The sequence below is a fragment of the Capricornis sumatraensis genome, chromosome 1 (assembly GCF_032405125.1).
Source record: "Capricornis sumatraensis isolate serow.1 chromosome 1, serow.2, whole genome shotgun sequence".
Taxonomy (NCBI): domain Eukaryota; kingdom Metazoa; phylum Chordata; class Mammalia; order Artiodactyla; family Bovidae; genus Capricornis; species Capricornis sumatraensis.
In genome coordinates, this window is record NC_091069.1 from 8,304,985 (window position 1) to 8,326,082 (window position 21,098).

The following is a 21,098-nucleotide window of genomic DNA, read 5'->3' on the forward strand; positions in this document are numbered from 1 at the left end:
TGTGGAAACTCTGGTGGAAGGGCAGCACGGCAGGAAACCGGGGTTTGGCCCTAACTTCCCCTGGGGTCTGGATCTGACCGGGCTGAGTCAGGGCCCAAGACCTACGTTCATGGAGAGGGATGGGTCAGTCTCTACCCACTTTGGGTCTCTGACAACGGGCTGAGGCAGGGCTTGAAAGGAAGTGGCCTGTCTAAGGTCTCACGAGGCACAGGACTCCTGGCTCTTCTAACTGGCTCAAGCAACACATTATCTAGCAGTGTGTGTGTGCTGGACACCATGCCAGTGTTGGACATGCTCTAAGAACATGACTGGCCTGACTGCCCACACGGAGATTAGAGGCTAGTGGGCAGGTGGACCAGAAACAAGACAATGAATTAATACACAGTGTGATTTCAGAGTGTGACAAGTGCTCTGAAAAAAAGAAATCAACTTGGGACAAGAGGGATGGGGGTGTGGTATCAGATAGAGGGGCTGACAAGGGCCTTCTAAGGAGGTGATATTTGAGCTGAATGACTAGAAAGAGCTGGCCGTGTGAATACAGAAGTCCAGGTTGAGGATACAGCCAGTGCCAAGGTCCTGAGGTAGGAACAAGTTCAGTGCAATTGGAGATTGAAACGGCAGTCAGGGTGGGTGGACAGTGATTCGGAAGGAGGCAGGATTCAGAGTATGCAGGGCCTCGCAGATCAGGGTGAGGAGAGAGGACTTTGGCAGCGTCGAATTGAAGAGCTTCATCTGAGGCTGCAGGACTCAGTGTCAGTTCCCCTGTAGATGTACGATCCTCCTCTGCTCTGGGAGCCCAGGACCGTTGTGTGTGTCCCTGTCCCCATGAATCTTAGCAAGGCAGGATATGCCTCTCTGCGGAAGGAATCGTCACTTCACCAGCCATTGTGGGCGATCAGTGAATCCATAGGGAACATCTCACCATTTTCTTCCCCTTGGAGTTGGGGCCATGTAGAGAGACTGAACTTAGGTGTGCCCAGGTTAGGGTGAGGCAACACAAGGAAGGCTTGTGCTCAAAGGATGCTCTGGGAGCAGGGTCGCTTCAACATCAGCCCTTCCAATAGGATGAGGAGCAGCACGGAGGTCTAATCACCGGCTTCGGGGAATTTGGCTTTGCATGTGGGCTTCCCAGGGAGGGCTAATGGTAAAGAACCTGCCTGCCAATGCAGAAGATGCGGGTTCAATCCCTGGGTGGGGAAGATCCCCTGGAGGAGAGCATGGCAACCCATTCCATATCCTTGCCTGGAGAATCTCTCATAGACAGAGGAGCCTGGTGGGCTACAGTTACTGGGGTCGCAAAGAATCAGACATGACTGAAGTGACTTAGCATGCACGCACATGGAGTGGATAGCCCTGGAAAGTTGCTGAACTGGGTGGAGGTACCCAACACAAATACCTTGCTATTGAATCCACATCAGAACTGCCGGGAGCCAGCACGGGAGATCCCACCCATGACAAGGCCATGTGGAGAGACCTGACGGGCAAGGCGGATCAGGACTCGAGGGATCCCCTGGAACTGCTCGAGCATCTACCCCAAAAATCAGAATCTGTCTGTCATACTATTTTATGACTTTCACCAACTCCTCTGACATTAACAGGGGGCTGTCCCCGACCACCTTTTTCTGAAGAAAATTAACTTAGAGCTCTAGTTATTAAGTCTCCTGGGTGTAATTGGAGTGTTTCAATTCAAACCCCTCTGATAGCTTTATAACTTGCTGACAGGTTTATCCGGACTTTTTCAACTACAGATGTTTACAGCCTCCCAACCGTGAGAGGCACAGGAAGCTTAAAACATTCTAGGAATGTAGAGCCTTTCAAGGAGTTAAAAATCATTAGAATAGAATTGGTTAAGGGTTTCATTGTTGAGCCAATACTTGCTGCCAAGTTTTCATATCTTTTATTTGTTGATATAGTTGGTATATAGAAAAAACAGGTAGTAGCCCTGGCATTAGCAACATTAGATCTTTGAGTTAAGTATTTTCTTTGTTATAACCCACTGCACCTTAGTTCTATAGGAATGTAACTTTATTTAGTACTTTGCGGGTGATGCAGATGAAAGAAAAAACACTTCAAGGGAAAATGAGTTTTCTGGTTGATTAACATTTATCAAGGAAAAAAGCCATAAAATGTTAACAGACCTCTTGTCCAGGAGATAATGTAAATCACCTGAGACCTTTTGCATACGGAAAGGTGTGCAGAAAGAAAGCCTGGTATCGATAAGGGTCAGCCTGCTGCCCCTGCATGACTCTGCATCTTCCCTTATGTAAAACTTAGGGTATATAAGCTCCTTTTTAAAATAAAGTTACGGGTCTTGCACAAGCTTGGCCTCCCCATGTCGTACTTTCTTTCTCTCTTTATCTCTTTTTCAGGCTAATTCCCTGGAATGCAGGGGCCCTCTGAGTTCACTTTCCTGCCTGGGCTTCTCAGACCCACTCGAGAAGGTGCCCAAAGTGGGGCACCTTCTGCTATTCGAGAGGGTGCGTGCAGCCTACATGAACAGAGCAAGTCTCTTGTCTGAGGCTTTATTGGCTTTCGGCGTAAACCAAGGAATATCAGCCTCTTTTCTGTCCTCTATTCTCTTAACCGCAAATTCTTTCTTTATCTCTCTCTATATCTATATATCTCTCTCGCCTCACTGTCCACGCTTTGGATACCCTGGATCCAACCAGGGCTGGTCCCCGGTACAGAACCTCTTAGAAAAAAGGAAAATAGAGTTTGAAATAGGACCAGAGCAGGAGCCCAGGCTTTTACAGTGTGACTTCTTTTGTTACTATGTTTCCTCCTCATCTTGTGTGAAACTCATAGGATTTAAACTTAGCAATTCAAGATGGAGTCACAGTGGCCAGTGTGAACTTCCGTATTAGTTGTTGTGAACTGTCCATTACAGGACTGTGAGTGTCTGAGTGTGATAAATTAACACTGTTGCTTTAGGGACTTCCTTGGAGGTCCAGCAGTTAAGATTCCATGCTTTCCCTGCAGAAGGTGCAGGTTTGATCCCTGGTGGGGGAACTAAGATCCTGCATACCATATAGTGTGGTCAAAAAAAAAAAAAATAGTGTTGCTTTAGATAAGGGATTTGTTTGGTTCCTCAGAAAGACTCTACTGGCACCGAGACTGATAGAGAATAAGACTTCTTGGGGGCATAACGGTTACCCCCTATAGGCAGATCCCTTAAAATGAGGCCATAGTACTAAGCGACTTGAAGGCTCTTTGCTGGAGGACTCCCCGCTGCTGTTCCAGATGGATGCTCTGTTGGAGCAGAAGGTGACTTCCTATCATGTCTGTTATGAGACTGGTTCAGCTGGACCAAAACCTGCTGCTCACTAGTGCTGAGATGGGATCTTCCCAGTTTTCTCCTTGGACTAGTCTGTTACCCCCCTTTCTATTTTCCCTGCGTTGACTAACCCGTGTTGCCTGCTTTTGTTGTTGTTCAATCAGTAAGTCATTTCCTACTCTTTGTGACCGCATGGACTGCAGCACACCAGGCTTCCCTGCCCTTCACCATCTCCTGGAGTTTGCTCAAACTCATTTCCATTGAGCTGGTGATGCCATCCAACCATCTCCTCTGTCATTCCCCTTCTCCTCCTGCCTTCAGTCTTTCATCATTCAGTTCAGTTCAGTTCAGTTCAGTTCAGTTGCTCAGTCGTATCCAACTCTTTGCGACCCCATGAATCACAGCACACCAGGCCTCCCTGTCCATGACCAACTCCCAGAGTTCACTCAAATTCATGTCCATTGAGTTGGTGATGCCATCCAGCCATCTCATCCTCTGTCGTCCCCTTCTCCTCCTGCCCTCAATCCCTCCCAGCATCAAGGTCTTTTCCAATGAGTCAGCTCTTTGCATGAGGTGGCCAAAGTACTGGAGTTTCAGCTTTAGTATCATTCCTTCCAAAGAACATTCAGGACTGATCTCCTTTAGGATGGACTGGTTGGATCTCCTTGCAGTCCAAGGGACTCTCAAGAGTCTTCTCCAACACCACAGTTCAAAAGCATTAATTCTTCGGCGCTCAGCTTTCTTCACAGTCCAACTCTCACATCAATGCATGACCACTGGAAAAACCATAGCCTTGACTAGATGGACCTTTGTTGGCAAAGTAATGTCTCTGCTTTTGAATACGCTATCTAGGTTGGTCATAACTTTCCTTCCAAGGAGTAAGCGTCTTTTAATTTCATGCCTGCAATCCCCATCTGAGTGATTTTGGAGACCCCCCAAAATAAAGTCTGACACTATTTCCACTGTTTCCCCATCTATTTCCCATGAAGTGATGGGACCAGATGCCATGATCTTAGTTTTCTGAATGTTGAGCTTTAAGCCAACTTTTTCACTCTCCTTTTTCACTTTCATCAAGAGGCTTTTTAGTTCCTCTTCACTTTCTGCCATAAGGGTGGTGTCATCTGCATATCTGAGGTTATTGATATTTCTCCCGGCAATCTTGATTCCAGCTTGTGCTTCTTCCAGCCCAGTGTTTCTCATGATGTACTCTGCATAGAAGTTAAATAAGCAGGGTGACAATATACAGCCTTGACGTACTCCTTTTCCTATTTGGAACCAGTCTATTGTTCCATGTCCAGTTATAACTGTTGCTTCCTGACCTGCCTACAGATTTCTCAAAAGGCAGGTCAGGTGGTCTGGTATTCCCATCTCTTGAAGAATTTCCACAGATTATTGTGATCCACACAATCAAGGCTTTGGCATAGTCAATAAAGCAGAGATAGATGTTTTTCTGGAACTCTCTTGCTTTTTCGATGATCCAGCAGATGTTGGCAATTTGATACCAGCATTATGGGCTTTTCCAATGAGTCAGCTCTTCACATCAGGGGGCCAAAGTACTGGAGCTTTAGCTTCTGCATCAGTCCTTCCAATGAATATTCAGGGTTGATTTCCTTTAAGATTGACTGGTTTGATCTTCTTGCAGTCCAAGGGACTCTTAAGAGCCTTCTCTAGTACCACAGTTGGAAAGCATCAATTCTTCAGTGGTCAGCCCTCTTTATAGTCCAACTCTTTGCCTGCTAATTGTGTACAATAAACCAAGTGACTCATGAATTGAATTTTGGTTATGTTTTGTTTATCCCCAGTCCTGTGATTCTAGCCTGGTCTTACCGCTGGACCCTGTAACAAAATAGGGGCATTTGGGAGTTGAAAGTAGGTGGTCAGAGCCCTGGCTTTGCAGTGACTGCCCAGTTCAAATCTTGCTTCTGCCACAAGATGCCCCCACTTTGAGGTAGGTTCTATCATCAACAGAGGAGAAAAACTGAGGCTCATCTGAGGTAGTCCAGGTAAGGATGCCAGAAAGAGTCGGACATGACTGAGCGACTAACACACACAGTTACACTGGACTTTCAGATTTCTAACATAATTAGTGGCTGCTTTCCTGCGTAGTTCAACCGGTAAAGAATCTGCGTGCACTGCTGGAGACCTGGGTTCGATACCTGGGTCGGGAAGATCCCCTGGAGAAAGAAATGGCAACCCACTCCAGTATTCTTGCCTGGAAAATCCCATGAACAGAGGAGCCTGGCGGGCTACAGTCCACAGGGTTGCAAGAGTCGGACGCGACTTAGCGCTATCTTTCTTTCTTTTCTGAAATTCCAATATAAGTGCGCATCCGGTATTTCACTCGGCTACATCCGGCAACCCTATCAAGCTTGAAATCTGGAGCTGCCTGAGCCTAAAACCCCACTTGATTATTCCTGAAGCTCCCCACCCGCAAACTTCAGAAATGGAGAAATTCCAGTCCGGACCACAAGAGAGCGACAAGGCACACAAGGCACCCTCTAGGTCTTTCCTCTGGGGGGCCGTCCACCCCCCCAAACCCCCCCACCCGCAGGAGCTTGGGAGATGCGTTGAAAGGCGGAAGAGAAGAGATGCCGGAGCTGAGACTCCGCCCTTAGCTGCTGAGGCCGGGCCCAGACCCTGCAGCCTCTCCGCCCCCGCCCACTCCCACGCCCACCGTGCACGCCCCACCCGAGGAGCGCTCGTAGGTCCCGCCCCGCCCCGCCCCCCGCCCCGCCCCCGGAGCCTTCCCCTCCTCCCCGTCCTAGCAAACCCCGCCCCCGCCGGCGGAGGCGCACAATGAGTTTCCAGCCTCCAGAAGCTGAAGCAACGGGGACGGCGACGCCTCAGCCCCGGGGCTCCGGCTTCCTGCCCCGTCCGTCCCGCCCGCGGGCCATGGAGTTCCGAGCAACAGAGGGGGAGCAGCCGGCGCATCCCCGCCTGCCCTCCAGGTTAGCGCCCGAGCAGTGTGGGGTCGGTGGGATCTGGCAGTGGGGTGGGGAGCCCTTGTCCCGTCCAGCCCCAGGCCTCTCTGTTAGTGAGTTAGGCGTTGATGGGAGTCTAGGCTCCAGGCTCCTGCTGCTTATCTGACCCAGAATGGATGGGGTGGCCTTGAGCCCTGGGCTTCTCTTGTCTCCCTCTCCTTCCCCATCTGTGCAATGGGGACTGGGTTGGCGGGAGGTTTCAGCTCCTTTAGGAAGAGATTACAGCTCCTTTAGGACGGGGACGGTGCTTGCCCCGTGTTTGGGGACTTGAGGGCGTGTGATTCCCAGAAGCCGTCTGCCCTGACCCAGGCCTGTATCCTCCCCTGCCTCAGTATCCCTGGGCAGTTTCCTCGGAGGCCTGGGACCCAGCTCTGAGTGTCTGGGTCTTGGCAGGTCCCTGGCTCCCATCCCTTCCCAGCCTGATCCCGGGAGGCAGCAGCCACTGGCTACTGAGCGGCAGTGACAGCATGAAGGCTCCGGTAAGTGGCAGAAGGAGGAAGGCTCACAGGGGAGGTGGCTTCCGGCCCAGTAGCTTCTCCCCCCCACCCCCCAACTCCCCACCCCAGGGCTGACTGTCACTTCTGATTCCACTGCTCCTGAGCTGAAGGAGACCGGCAGACCAGCCTCAAAGTCCAGCCCTAATCTGGCAGGCTATGTGGCCCCAGGCAAGTGGCATTCCCTCTCTGGTTTCAGTATTTTGCTCCTCTTCTATGTATAATGGAGATAATAGTACTGCCTCCTGTGAGCATCGAGGGGTCACCCAGGTGAGGCATCTCCCTGGGAGCAGGGTATGTTGTGAAAGTTCAGTTTAGCAGAGTCTTGAGTTTATTCAGGAGCCCCTGGCGAGAGCCTTGAATGTTGTGGGAAGTCAGCCGTGGCTGCCTGAATCAAGGTCTCTGGGTCCCTGCGGGCAGGGAACCAGGTGCCAAGCACAGCTTGAGGCCTCAGGGGCTGAACCCCCTCCTCCGCACAGCTGGTCTCACAGAGATTTATTTTTAGGAGCTGAAGTGGCTTGTGGGCAGAAAAGGGAGGGCCTCTGACAGGATATGCCCAAGGAGGGGACTGGTGGGGGCTACTTTTTCACCTCTGATTTTCAGAGAGCCCCAGCCAGCTGCCAGCTGGTTTCTGAGGCCGAGGGACCTGTGTCTTAGGCAGGCTGGGAGACGGGTTAGAGCCCAGAGAGATACAGGTGGTGACCAAGGTGGCCCAGCACACAATGGCAGGCCAGGGTTGCGTCCCCCCACCAGGCAGCCCCTCCTTGAAGGCTCGGTGGAGGTATTCACTACATCCGCCAGCCGGGCAGGGGGCCAGGAGGGCTTCCTGGTTCACGTGGCCTCTGGGGACGTGGTTTCTGCAGGAGGGAGCCTCAAGGCTGCAGCTCTCAGTTCTTGAAACCGTTTGCTGAGTGACGCTTCCCTATATCCCCTTCTACTGTCTCTTTACTCACAGGGTCTGCTGACCCAGGTCATGGTCATCAGCTTGGGGAGGGGACGGCTCTGGGTGTGCGAGACAGCCTGAAGCCGGGGTCTGAAGGGAACTGGTGGCCCTTCTGCTGGGCCATGCCTGTCCTCATGTGCACAGCACTTTATGGTAGCCCTTTGGCTGCTGTCCTCAGAGTGAGTTCCCACTGTGGGTAGTATCAGTTTCATAGAGGAAGCAGGCCCAGAGACATAGACAGGTATACCCAAGGCTGCACAGGGCACCTCAGCTTTCTGGTTAAGAGGACGGTTTTTGATTTGGAGACCCCACCCTGCTGCTTTCTTACTGTGTGGCCTTGAGTTACCTACCCATTTTCATCCCAAATTGGTTTCCTTATCTAGAATATTGGGATAATAGGGCTTATCTCAGTCATGCATGGGCTCTGAACCTGACAGCCCAGAGGCAGGCCTGGCTAACAGAGACTGTGGCCTCTGCTGATGTTCTGGGAACTACTGAGCTGGGATTTGGACCCATGAGGCTGGGGATCCCAGCGGCAGCTTCTAGGAGCTCCAGCAACACCGCCCCCCGCCAACTCACACCCCGTGACCGCTGTCTCCCCCAGCGTCGGCTCCTGCTCATCGTCCTCTGCTCTGTCGGCTTCTCGGCTGTCTACATCCTGCTGTGCTACTGGGCCTGCCTGCCCTTCTGCTCAGCCTTCTGCCTGGACCCCCACCTCTCTATCAAGTCCAGGCCCACCGTGCCGGGGCCTCTGCACTTCAGTGGCTACAGTAGCGTGCCAGATGGGAAGGTGAGTTTGCTGGGCAGCGTGTCGGGGGATGGGGGGTAGGCCCAGCCAAGGTTGCCAGGGTTCTCCCTGGCTCTCCGGGGACTGTGAGAACTGGGCTCATGTCAGGCCAGCCTGGATCCTGGAATTGGCTCCTCTGCTCAAGCTGACCAGTCCCTTTACCTCTCTGAGCTTCAAATTCTAGGAGGAATTTTTTTTTTTTTTCCAATTGTGGCTGCACTGCATGGCTTGCTGGATCTTAATTCCCCGATTAGGGCTTGAATCCAGGCCACAGCAGGGAAAGCGCTGAGTCCTAACTACTGGACCACCAGGGTACTCCTAAATGTCTTTTTTTTTTTTAAATTCAGTGAACATTGCCTGACTGCTCTCAGCTGGGTACTGGGGATAAAAAAGATGAGTTAGGCAGGGTGGCCACCTGGAACTCCTGGTCCAGCCTGGGAACCAGACAGCATCACATCATGGTGGTACATGCAGCTTTAGAGTTATTAATAACTGTCCACGCACAACCCATCTATTTAGCAAGTGTGTATTTGGTGCCTTAGATGTGCTCTGCCTTGTGCTGATACCTGCTGGAGATACAGATCTGCCCCAGAGCTGTCCCTCTATAGGAGACAGGGACAGTGGAGCCCAGGGGTGACAAGCCAGCTGAGGCCCCTGCCCATGGCATGCACCTCCCCATGCTTGCTTTGCCAGGCGAGGTTCAGAACGCTTTACACCGCTCACCCTGATTTCAGCAGCCCCGGCTGGTAGGTTTCTCAAAGGCATCTCCCAACGACACCCGGTGCAGGAAGGTCCGAGCTCGGAGTCTGCCAGCTCTCCGAGTGTTGGTCAGAGGGAGGAGGGCTCAGGGACCTTGCGTTGGAGATCTATTTCAGGTCTTCATCCCTCTGAGTCGCAGTTGCCTCATCTAAAAGGCAATCATTGTGGTTCCTACCTCGGTAGAGTTGCTCTGCAGGTCCAACTGCGTGATTCATGGACCTGCATGTGTTTCGAATGGGTGCTGTATAAATCTTTGATCAAGATGCAAAAACAGCTGAGTTGAGAGGGACAAACTCAAGTGCCACCAGGTTTGGCCAAGAGGGACAAGCGGCGAGGTGGGCTGTGTAGACGCTGTCCCAGCTTCCGTGGTCTCAGCTAGTGTTCATTTCAGATGCTCAGAGCTCATGAGGACGTGGCCCCAGGATGGCCAGATCCCCTGAGTTTGTTAACAGAGCAGAAAATCTTAGAGTGTCAAAAGGGCTGATTTCTGTAAAGGATTCATTGTCTTAAAGATCCTGCAGAACAGGACAAGCAGAACACCTTCTGGGGCTGATGGTGACCTTGGATCTGAACAGACCACAGTTGTCAGCTCAGGCTCAAACTGAGGGCAGAATAAGGAAGTTTTGTTCTTTATTGCCAGGGCATGGAAAATGGGGCTACGAGTCCTTAAATCAACACTGTGTCAGATGTAAACTGTCCCTGAGTGGGCTACAACTGTGTGTCTTTTATCGACTAGATTGAATGTTCCCATATCCTTTACAGGCCTCCATAAACCCGTGTTCCCAAAGAGGGCGTGGAGGTCTGGGGTAGGCAGCAAGTCTTCTCTCTGGAAGCCCTGACCTCCAGTGACAGTTTGCAGACTTGTTGGATCGGCTCCTGCCTCTTACGAGATGATGAGGTGGGGTAGTGCCCTCAGTCTGTGCTGATCACTCTCTAGGCATTTTTAATTGAATCCTTAAAACTTGATCAAGTAGATGCTATTTTCATCCCCTATTTATAGATGAGGAAATTGAGGCTCAGAGAGACAAAGTAACTTGCGTTAGGCACACATAACTAGGATGGGGCAGAGCCAGGGTTCAGGCTCAGAACCAGAGGTTCCCAATGTTGTCATGGGCTTTTATTTATAAACTGGGACAAGGAAAATGGGACTTGGGCAGAGGAGGAAGTGACTTAAAAGTAATTCGGAAGAGCTGAGGTTCATATTTACCTAACAAACATATAACTGACTCCTAGTCTGTGCCAGGAACTGCTCTAAATGCTTTATAAATATTGACTTATATAACCCTAACAAGAAAATGCAATGTAGGGCCTCATAGGGCCTTAGCAACAGAAACCAGGGCCAAAAATGTGGCTGATGGGGCAGCAGGGTCCTTGAGCATAGAATCTCAGCTCTGCCGCTTGTCACTGGTATGACCTTTAGAAAGTCATTCCAACTGCCTAGCCTCTGTTTCCTCATCTGCAAAAGGGGTTGATGAAGTCCTTGGAGCTGATACAGGTGGTCAGGGGTTTTCCTGGGTGGAGAAGGCAGGGTGGAAGCTACGTGCCCAGGACTTCCTTTCTTTCTCTCTACCTCCCCCTGCAGCCTCTGGTCCGAGAGCCGTGCCGCAGCTGCGCCGTGGTGTCCAGCTCAGGCCAGATGCTGGGCTCGGGCCTGGGTGCCAAGATTGACGGCGCTGAGTGCGTACTGCGCATGAACCAGGCGCCCACCATGGGCTTTGAGGCAGACGTGGGCCAGCGGAGCACCCTGCGGGTCATCTCTCACACAAGCGTGCCTCTGCTGCTGCGAAACTACTCCCACTATTTCCAGCAGGCCCGGGACACGCTCTATGTGGTGTGGGGCCAGGGGAAGCACATGGACCGGGCGCTGGGTGGCCGCACCTACCGTGCACTGCTGCAGCTCACCAGGATGTACCCCGGCCTGCAGGTGTACACATTCACTGAGCGCATGATGGCCTACTGCGACCAGGTCTTCCAGGATGAGACTGGCAAGAACCGGTGAGCGTGAGCCGGGGGGCTGGCCTGCTGGGGATCTCCCTGGCAGCTGGGGGCCTGCCTTCTCCAGGAGCCTCTGGTCCATTGAGGGTCTGCTCTGTCTGGCACTGGGGCTCAGCTGTGATAGAGGCAGGCATCATCCTGCCCTCTGATGGGGACAGGAATCAGAGAAACTGTCATCATTGAATGACCGTATAGATGTTCCACATGGCGGTGAAGGGCGTTCGGCCTCACCAGTATACACTGTGGCGGGGCAGGGTGGGGGTTGGTGGTGGTGTTGGGGAGCAGTGTGGGGCCATGGCAGGGAGCTCTTCTCTTTGGAGGGGATGCTCTGAGACCTGAATTGGTTTCTGATGTCCTTCCAGAAAATGAAAGTAACAGTGCCAGTTCTAACAGCCCTTTTTGTGCACCAGGTACTGAGCTAAGTACTCTTGCCTTCAAGATCTCATTTTATCCAACACCCCAAAGAGCACTTGAACTCCTATGGCTTCCTCCTCTGCGCACTGGCTACTCCCCCACCTCCCCAGCTCAGAAAATACACCCACCAGCCTCCAGTTTTTTAGTCAAACACTTGACTTTGCCCTCGACTCCCCTTGTTTCATCACCTGCCACATAGGATGGGCTCTCGAATCTCCTTCCTTGCCCACGGGTACCTCCTTGACCTAAGCCACCATCCTTCTCTGTTTTTTTTGGTAATATTTTTATTTTTTTTATTTATTTGACTGTGCCTGGTCTTAGTTGCAGCACATGGGATCTTTGTTGTGGCATGCCAGATCTTTAGTTGTGGCATACAAACTCTTAGCTGCAGAATGTGGGATCTAGTTTCCTGACCAGGGATCGAACCCGGGCCCTCTGCACTGAGAGCGCAGAGTCTTAGCCACTGGACCACAGGGAAGTCCCCACACTCCCCTGCACTTGCAGCAGCCCCTGCAGTCTGACCTCTGAGTGCCCCAGTGAGTTCATCCCGCTAGTCACCTGGCCTCACCCTACAGCAGCTTCGCATCACATGGAAAATAAAGTCCAGACTCCCACCTCCTCCCCTCCCCGGGCCTTTGTGCCCTTGCATGGTCTGCCCCTGCCTGCTTCTGTGGCCTCATCGTCCGTCGCTTACCTGCTCCAGCCGCACTGGCCGTGGACATCCACACTGCTCTCACCTGCAGGCCTTTGCACATGCCGTTCCTCCCCCCAGATCTTCCCTTGCGTTCAATACGGATGGAGTTTCTCCTTGGCCCCGTCTGAAGGAACACCTCCTACCTGACATCCTTCATCCCATTCTTTTGTTTCCTTGTCTTCCCAGCATGTCTCTTCCAGCTGCCCCCTTCCTTGAGAATGTTAGCGCTGGGTGGGGCCGCTTCATGGCCAGCTCAGGAATTGGGAGGTGTTAGGTTTGAATGGCTGAACCACCCCGCAGCCCTTCAGTAGAGCCCGAGATGAATGGCCATCGGCTGGGAAAGTAATCAGTACTGGGGCTTTTGAGAGAGGCAAGGCCAGGTCCAGCTGCATGGTCCCATGCTCTGAGTTGGGGGTTGGGCCTTGAGGGAGGAGCTGGGCTGACAGTATTCCCTTTCCATCACCGCCTATAGTTACCCCATGTCACCCATGGGTCCCTGAGGCTCAGAAAGGTTCATAAACAAATTGGATGCCCCGGAGCAGATTCAGGGTTCAAGTTGAAAACTGCTTGACTCTAGAAAACCCTCTTTCCTGCTTTCAATGGCTGTGTTTCTGCTGCTTTCTGCTGTCTCTGCAAGCTTGGTCCCTGAGATGCGGAGAGGGTGTGACCACGGCTGATGGATCATCATTGTTGGGGGCGTGGTTTGCTCAAGTCCTGTGTGGACGGGCAGAAGATGAACAGACCTGGGTTGGCACCCATGCCTACCTCTTGCCCACTGCTGGCCTTGGGCCAGACCTTCTGGCTCCCCAGTGTCCCCCAGAGCCTCTCTGTGGGGGTCGAAGTGAGAAGCCCTTGACTGGGAGGGGAACCAGTGCCGTGTGGTGAACCAGTGCTGAAGCTGGGGCCACCTTCCTTCCAAGTTGAGGTGGGGGACATGGCCAGCTGACTGTGCGTCCCTCCCCCGGCCAGGAGGCAGTCCGGGTCCTTCCTCAGCACCGGCTGGTTCACTATGATTCTCGCCCTGGAGCTGTGTGAGGAGATCGTGGTCTACGGGATGGTCAGCGACAGCTACTGCAGGTCAGGCCAGCCAGGAGCCAGGCGGCGGGGAGGGACACCATGTTCGGGCCCTACGCTGAGGGTGTGTGGGCTTCCGCGTGAGTAGCCAAGGCACAGGCAGCCCTTGGGCCTGGTACCCAGTGGGAAGGAGCCCAACCTGTAAAACAGGCTGGGTCCCAACCTCCGCTCTGCCCAGGTGGCCTTGGGCCCGGCCGCCACCTGCCGGGGCAACCATTTTGTCAGGTCAAAGAGAGCAAATGACCACACTGTCCTCAGAAGCTTGTGGAAAGGTTTAGCAAGAGAATGATCTACTGGAGTCCTCACCCCAGCCTCAGGTCTGCCGTGCGTGTCCGTGATCAGCTGTTATGCCTAAGCTTTAACCTGTGATGTTCTAGTTCAACACTGTTATAGCTCCCATCACTGAACTAAAGGGGCCCCACGCTTTCACCCTCTATTTTTTGGGGGAACTTCTTTGCTGAGCACATGGGCAAGATGAAAGCAGCTGCTCTCTACCAGGACGCCTGGCTAGACTGCCTGTGGGTAGGTGGGTGTGCAGGCCTGGCAGTTACATGCTGCGGGAACCAGGGGTCCCTCAACCATGAGCCCGGCACCAGGCACTTTGCATTTTTTGACCTGTGGTTTTAGCTTCCCTGGTGGCTCAGACTGTAAAGCATCTGCCTGCAATGTGGGCTGACCCAGGTTTGATCACTGGGTCGGGAAGATCCCCTGGAGAAGGAAATGGCAACCCACTCCAGTACTCTTGCCTGGAAAATTCCATGGATGGAGGAACCTGGTAGGCTACAGTCCGTGGGGTCACAAAGAGTCAGACACGACTGAGCCACTTCACTTTCACTTTCAGCCAAGAAGGTAAATGTCACCATCCCCGTTTTACAGATGGGTTATTGAGGCTCAGGGTGTTTGTCTTGGCCTTGAGTCACCCAGCTCACTCGCAAGAGGTACAGCCAGAGCTTGAACCCTCGGCCTTTAAAATCCTCGGGGGCTGCCCTGTTCCTCCTATATCTCTCTTGGCCTCCCTTGGGACCAGGCCTGTGGGACTCTTTGGTCCGTAGGGCTGGGTGAGGGTTGGTCCTGGCAAGTGGCAGGGTCTGGCGGGAGGCGGGCCAGTTGGGGTGCCTCATACCTGTCCCTCTTCCCCACCTGCAGGGAGGAGCATCACCCCTCCGTGCCTTACCACTACTTTGAGAAGGGCCGGCTGGACGAGTGTCAAATGTACCTGGCGCATGAGCGGGCGCCCCGCAGCGCCCACCGCTTCATCACCGAGAAGGCCGTGTTCTCTCGCTGGGCCAAGAAGAGGCCCATCGTCTTTGCCCACCCATCCTGGAGGACGCAGTGGCCCCATCACCACAGTGCCATCACCAGGCCTCTGTTGCAGCCACACTCCGCCAGAAACGCTTAATTTATGGATCCTGCCTTCTGCCATGTGCCGAGCGGACCTGAGTTCCCTTCCAGCCATACCCTTGGGGACTCTTGGAGCCATCTCGGGCTTCTAGACTTGGGGAGAGAGGAGGAGGCCTCTGGTGACCTTTGCAGCCTCTTCCCCACGCCTGCTCCCTGAGTAATCTTGAGTCTTCGTTTTCAAGTTCTTCCCACCTCTGAGTCTGTCCAGTGGCCTTTGCCCTGGGGGCTGGTGGCCCCCAGTCACCAACACTATGAATTTCAACCGAGCACCAGCCCTGGTCCTTCCTCTCTGCACTCCCTCTCCACCTGCCTTTGGTGCCACACTTCCCAGGCTGGTTGCCCTCAGCGGGGCAGCCTAGAGCTTGGGGTTCGTTGGGTGACGGGGGGGCCTTTGAACTGTGACTGCCAGGGCCACCTCTGGAGTTTACGGGTAAATGTGTTTTCTGGAAGCTTGTCCTGGCTATTGTCATATGTCTGAGGGTGGGGACTGGAGCTTCTCTGCTCACCACAATCCCATGACCTATTGCCTTGAGGGGAGACCTCCAGCCAGCTGGCCTTCTAGCCGTCTAATCGGCCTGCCTGTTTCTTCCTCGAGAGCCTATCTGCTTCCCCACCAGCTCAGAGTGTGTGGCCCCATGGCAGCACATAGCCCAGGAAATGCCCCAGATCAGAGGCTTCCATGGGATTCCCACCCTTCACTGGGAGAGGAGTCAGGGTGGGAGGAAATTCCCCCACATCACGTTCCCTTCCTGGTTCAGGGTCAGATTCCAAGGGCCTGGCCAGTTCAATTCCCAGTTAACTCTGGAGTTTGTTACACTGCCAGAAAGGGAAGTGGGGGGCAGGCCAGGGGCTTTCCTTCTCTGAGTAGCAGTTCGGTCACCGGTAAAGTGGAAAAGCAGACCCACCATGGAACGGGATGGACGGTGTGCAGCCACCCTGGGGTGGGGTTAGAGTTAACCCAGTGCACAGATGACACGAAGCCACCAGGTTGAGCCAGGATGCAATCCCAGGTCTGAGAGCTGCAGCTGAGTGTCTGGGCCCCCTGCACCCGGTGGTTGGAAAAAGGGCTTCACTCCCCCTCCCTTCTTCCTAACTTCCTCCCTTTTCCCCATTTCTGGAGACCAGGAGACTAATGGTGGGCCAGGACCCCAAGGTCTCAGCTGGGATCGAGCCCTTGGGTTCTAGCTTGCAGCTCCAGGGCTCAGCCAGTTGATTGACGGGCGACCTGTGCAGTTACCTCGGGCACCAGGCTCAGCTTAATGTTCTGCAGTTTCCACTTGACACTCTTTTTTCTTTTTTTTTTAATTAACAAGGGGCTACACCTTTTCATTTGGCACTGGACCTACCAATCACCTGTGGCTGGAATGTTCCCCTCCCACGCCCATCCTTGTCAGGAGAGTCTGGAGACCTGGCATTTGGCCCACAGCCCTCTGTGCCCTGCCTCCTCTTACCCAGTTTCCGGCGGCCCCAGAAGTCTCTGCAGGCGTGGGAGGAGAGCCCTGAGATGGGGAGGCAGGGAGCCACGCTGTGGGAGGCAGCAGGCTGGCGGCCAAGCCACAACTGCTGGCCTGGCAGTGGCGAGTGTTTCTAAGCTGGTGTTGGGCAGAGGTAAGGGGCAATGTGACCTCGCAGCTGGTGGCAGGGCTGGGAGGAGGTTAGGGGGAGGTTGGTGGGGGAACTTACAGGCTCAGAGAGAGGACTCGAGTCAGACTTGGCTTCATTCTGGCTCTACTTCCTGCTGCAGGACCCTGATAAGTTAGTGCCACCCTCCTGGCCTCAGTTTCCTCACTTGTAAAAGGCACAGGGGTAGGCGCAGGGAGTAATACAACTCACAGGAGAGAGATGGCACCCATGAAGTGGGGTGCCATCGCTTTCAGTGGGGTCTCTCTTCACCCAGCCCTGCCTGCCCTGGTGGTAAGGGATGGGCAGGAAGACCTCCCACCGCCATCAGCTGTGTCTGCTCATAGCATCACCCTCGGTCTCCCAGGCCCAGGGTCTGTTGGGTTTGATTGGATTACAACTCCAGCCTGTCCCAGGAGGTTGCCTCCCCATCCTGTTCCATTACTTGGGAAACGCAGGCCCAACCCTTGGTGTCCAGTGTACAGAGGCACCTCTGTCTTGGCCCTGCCCTTGGGTGGGTTGGAGGTTTATTGCTTTGTTGACCCAGATGTCTTTCTGGAGTGGTAACCTGGCAGCCGCGATCCACCAGCCACTTCCTCCAGGCACACGAAGATGACTGGAGGTTGGATGGGGGCCTGCTGACGTTCTCTGGACCCCCTTCTCTGCCACTGCAGTTCCTGCAGCTTCCCGGAGGTGAGTCGGGGGGAGTGGGAGCCTGGGGGATGTGGTGGGGTCACCTTGGTGGGCAGCCACTCTGGGCCCCTGTCTTTACGCCACACCCAGGCTCTTTGGTCTCCTCTGTGGGCCTGTTGGGGACCCACTGCTTCCTGCTAGAAACCAAGGGAAGCTGGGTGAGTCTCGTAGCCTGGAGGTATCTCACGTAGCCTCTTCTCGGAAGGAACTTGGGGCCAGGCAGAAACGCACACACACACATTTAGCCCAGGTGAGGAAAGGAGCCTGGGTTCTTCTAGGTGCTGGTGGGCACCCGGGTCCAGTGTCACCTGGGCCAGTCTGATGGCTCCAGCCTCTGTCTGCAAATGACCAGGGACTTCTTAGTTCCAGACCCACTGCCCAGAGGCCTGTGAAGGCTTTTTCCAGTATCCCATGGTGGGGAAAAAAATCCTAACAGTGCAAAGATTGCTAAGGGGTGAGAAGGGCCTGACGGTGACGTGCCATCAGGACCCCCACCCTGGGGCAGGAAGGGCTGAAGCAGAGGCTACTGCCATCAGACTGTGGTAGGGGCGGGGGGATGATTCCAGAGGGCATGGGCTGCCCAGCTGTGGGCAGGGTCAGGGAGTAGCACCAGGACTGGCCACAGCTTCTCAGGCATGAAGATCCTGGCACGTGTGTGGAGCAGGCTTGGGGCTTTGGTGGCAGAAATGCTCAGTCAGTCATGTTCAACTCTTTGCAACCCATGGACTGCAGCCCGCCAATCTCCTCTGTCCGTGGGATTTCCCAGGCAAGAATACTGCAGTGGGTTGCTATTTCCTTCTCCAAGGGATCTTCCTGACCCAGGGATCAAACCTGCATCTCCTGCATTGCCAGCAAATTCTTTACAGGAGAAACCCTTGTGGGCGGAAAGGCTTGTGATCATGTAGCGTCCAGGCCTGGGGCAATCCCAGCTGGAACACCTGTGTACTCTCGGAGCCTCACTTTCTCACTTTGGGAAGCGGGAGTAACGGCAGTGTCCACGTTATAGATTGTGCTAAGGATTCAGCGAGGTATGTTCTCATAGTCCTTGTTATTAATAGCACAGGAGAAACCTCTGACCCATAGGGAACTGTGTAGGCTTCCGTGTCCTTCTTGTTATTATTGAAGTGGTGGTTACTCTTGGGGGCTCTGGAAAGGGAAGCTAGCTCTAGAGCAGAGCCTTTTGGAGTAAGCCTGGCCCCAGGGACACAGCAGGCCTGACGGGGGAGCTCCAGCCCCGGATTTGGTCCTGGAGCTGGGCTGCAGCACCCTTTTATTTCCAGAGTCTGGGTCATTGGCCAGGGCTGGGAGAAGGGCTGGGGACCGGATGTCTCCACCCCGGCCTCTAACCTGCCCATGACCTCAAGCAAGAGATTCCCTACTGTGAGCTCCCAGCAGTCCTGGTCATCAGGCGCCCTGCCCCCTGCTCCGTGGTTTTCTGGCCAGCAGGGCAGGTCAGGTGCCCGAGGAGGGCTGGGGTGAGGGTGGGGCCGAGGCTCAGGAAGCGGATGGAGCAGGACACCAGAGGGGCAGGAAGCCTTGCCTGTGCCCACAGCCATTTGTACTGCCCCCAGTGCCTGGAGGGCAGTGTCTCTACAACCTGGAGGCTGGACCTTGGGGCCCCACTAACTTGTTTTAATTAAAAACAAGTTAAAAGTGGTATTAATGTCCTAAATTAGTCCAATGCATACCACTTGGAAATTTATAAAGCAAAAGATGAAAATAGCACCCAGTCCACTCTCCCCACATCCACTCTCCCCACATCCACTCTCCAGGGGAAACTACTGCCTGTAGTCCCTTCATGGATTCTTCCCGAAGCAGTCTGTGTGCGCTTACAAACCCACGTGCATAGACAGTTGATAAAAAAAGGAATTATCCTATATATGCAGTTCATTTTTTATATTAAAAATAAAATTAGAAAAAAACACTATGTGACCGTTATCTGAAAAAAATTTTGAAAATACAGCGAAGCCAAAAGAAGACAGCAGCCCATAATCTTATCATTTCAGAAATAACCACTATTGACCCTTCAATCGCTGTGATAGACAAAAACATTTCTTTATTCTCATTTATATTCTTTTTTTTCACCTTTTAAAATACACCCGAACGATGGCATGAGTTATACTTGTGAATAATAAAACAATATAATGAACTTCTTGAATCCATACCCCACTTAAAGACCAGACCTTTGATACTATAACTTGCACACCCCTGCCTTTTTTCCCTTCTCCCACACCCATCTCCCAACACACAAGACCGCTGTGTTCTTGATTTTTGCTTTTAAAACTTTAATCACTCTGATAGGCAAAGCTATCGCCTGTCCTATGAGAGGCGGCCTACTGCCTGCTGTGCGCTTAAACAGTATATTGTGCAGTTCCATTTGTCTTCCAGAATTTGGCTTTTTCACTCCTCCTGTCTGTAAGATCCATCCATGTCATTTCCTCCTGCTATACAGTATTTCACCATGTGAATGTATCATAATGTAAAAAGACTCCATTCTCCTTGATAGCTATATGAATTATTTCCAGTTTGGTTTTAAGCATTGCTGCTCTGAGCTTCATTACCTGCATTTGCAAGACTTTCTCCAGGATATATATCTAGGTGGTGGTGGTTTAGTCACTCAGTCATGTCCAACTCTTGCAACCCCATGGACTGTAGCCCATCAGGTTCCTCTGTCCATGGGATTCTCCAGGCAAGAAGACTGGAGTGGGTTGCCATTTCCTTCTCCAATATATCTAGGAGCAGGATGCAAAATTTTCCAACTTCGTTTTCCAAAGTAATATAGAGATGCATTTTTAACACTTGCTTTCTTCAGTTATGACATATTCCCGTGAACATCCTGGACATCTCTTCCTGTCGGTGTATATTGATCTGAATCATTCATTTAGCAGGGCTGTGCCTTTGTTCAGTTAACCAGGTGTCCAGCCTTCTTATTTTTCACTATCACAGAAAATGATGTAATGAATACCATGATAATTACAAGAAGTAATGTAACGTTTTTAATCCTTATAACACCGCCGGAGGTTGTTCGCCCCATTTTTCGAAAGCAGGGGAAGCGGCAAGTCGAGTGCCAAGGCCACACAGCTAGCAGCTGGCAGAGCTGAACTTGCACAGTGGACCCCTGCGTTCACCCAGGGTGATTACTGGGTGCAGGGCTCTGGAGGCCCGAGGTAGGGATGCCCAGGGAGAAACTCAATTGATTCCAAGGGCAGGGTGGTCTGTGACTCAGTTGCCCCATCCCGGCCGTGGGGACAGTAAAGTGAAGTAGGTGTGGGTCTGACCCACAGAAGAGGTTCTTCGGAAGGCTGTTACTGTCCTTGTCACTACAGGCTGCCTAGAGGCGTGAGCAAGGCGCCTGGGTGCCCTGTGCGGGGGTCGCCTGCCCCTCACCCATCCCCATCTGCACCGCCCCGGGGCGGAGCCACCCGCGGCCCCTCGAGGCTCCGCCCGCCTCCCAGGCCTGGGCCGGAGTTCGGGGAGCGGCGGCGCTAGGACCCGGCGGGCCGGGGCTGCGGCGGGGCCTGGGCGGCCAGAGCATCGCGGACCCCGGCTCTCGGCTCCCGGCGCCATGTGAGGGGGCTCGGGGGCCGCGGGGAGCCAGCGCTCCCCGGGGGAGGTGAGCAGGCCCCGCGCGGGGGCGGGCTGCGGGAGGGGGCGCCGCCTGCACCCCTGGTGGGGGTGGGGGTGGGGTTGGGAGCCGCTGGTGATGGAGATTGATGCGGGGGCCACCCGGGGCTCCCCTAGACCCACTCTCTCTTGGCAATCGCGCCTGAAGATCCCGGTCCTCGCGCCCCAAGGGCTGTCGCAGGGTTCGCGGGGCCTCCCGCCGCTGACACCCCATTCGAGCTCGGGGACCCTGCCGCCGTCCTACCTGCCTCCCTTCTTCCCAGCTGAGGCTAGAGCTCCTTACCCGCCGGAGTGCTGGAGTTCGTGGGGTGGGGGGATCAGCGCAAGCGGGATGCAGAGAACTCG

At 53.6% G+C, this 21,098-nt stretch overlaps 1 protein-coding gene across 4 annotated transcripts; it reads left to right on the plus strand.

Annotated features, from left to right (window-relative positions):
• Nucleotides 1–6,101: 6,101 nt before the first annotated feature.
• Nucleotides 6,102–15,229, plus strand: ST6GALNAC4 (ST6 N-acetylgalactosaminide alpha-2,6-sialyltransferase 4). Of its 4 annotated transcripts, none has more exons than XM_068977082.1 (6): nt 6,102–6,222; nt 6,649–6,734; nt 8,297–8,482; nt 10,821–11,233; nt 13,311–13,418; nt 14,562–15,229. In XM_068977082.1, the coding sequence occupies exons 2-6, from the start codon at nt 6,723–6,725 to the stop codon at nt 14,812–14,814; spliced, it is 972 nt and encodes a 323-aa protein (XP_068833183.1). In that variant the 5' UTR covers nt 6,102–6,222; nt 6,649–6,722; the 3' UTR covers nt 14,815–15,229. The 4 variants fall into 4 exon arrangements, with proteins under 4 accessions (XP_068833183.1, XP_068833169.1, XP_068833191.1 ...); XM_068977068.1 differs by having other exon boundaries at nt 13,311–13,412; nt 14,556–15,229; XM_068977074.1 differs by having other exon boundaries at nt 6,183–6,222; nt 6,588–6,734; nt 13,311–13,412; nt 14,556–15,229.
• Nucleotides 15,230–21,098: the final 5,869 nt, after the last annotated feature.

Excerpts from the sequence above, each read along its gene's own strand:
- ST6GALNAC4 (XM_068977082.1), top strand. Across the intron at positions 8,483-10,820 it reads GTAGCGTGCCAGATGGGAAG|CCTCTGGTCCGAGAGCCGTG; the intron begins GTGAGTTTGCTG and ends CTCCCCCTGCAG. Across the intron at positions 11,234-13,310 it reads GATGAGACTGGCAAGAACCG|GAGGCAGTCCGGGTCCTTCC; the intron begins GTGAGCGTGAGC and ends TCCCCCGGCCAG.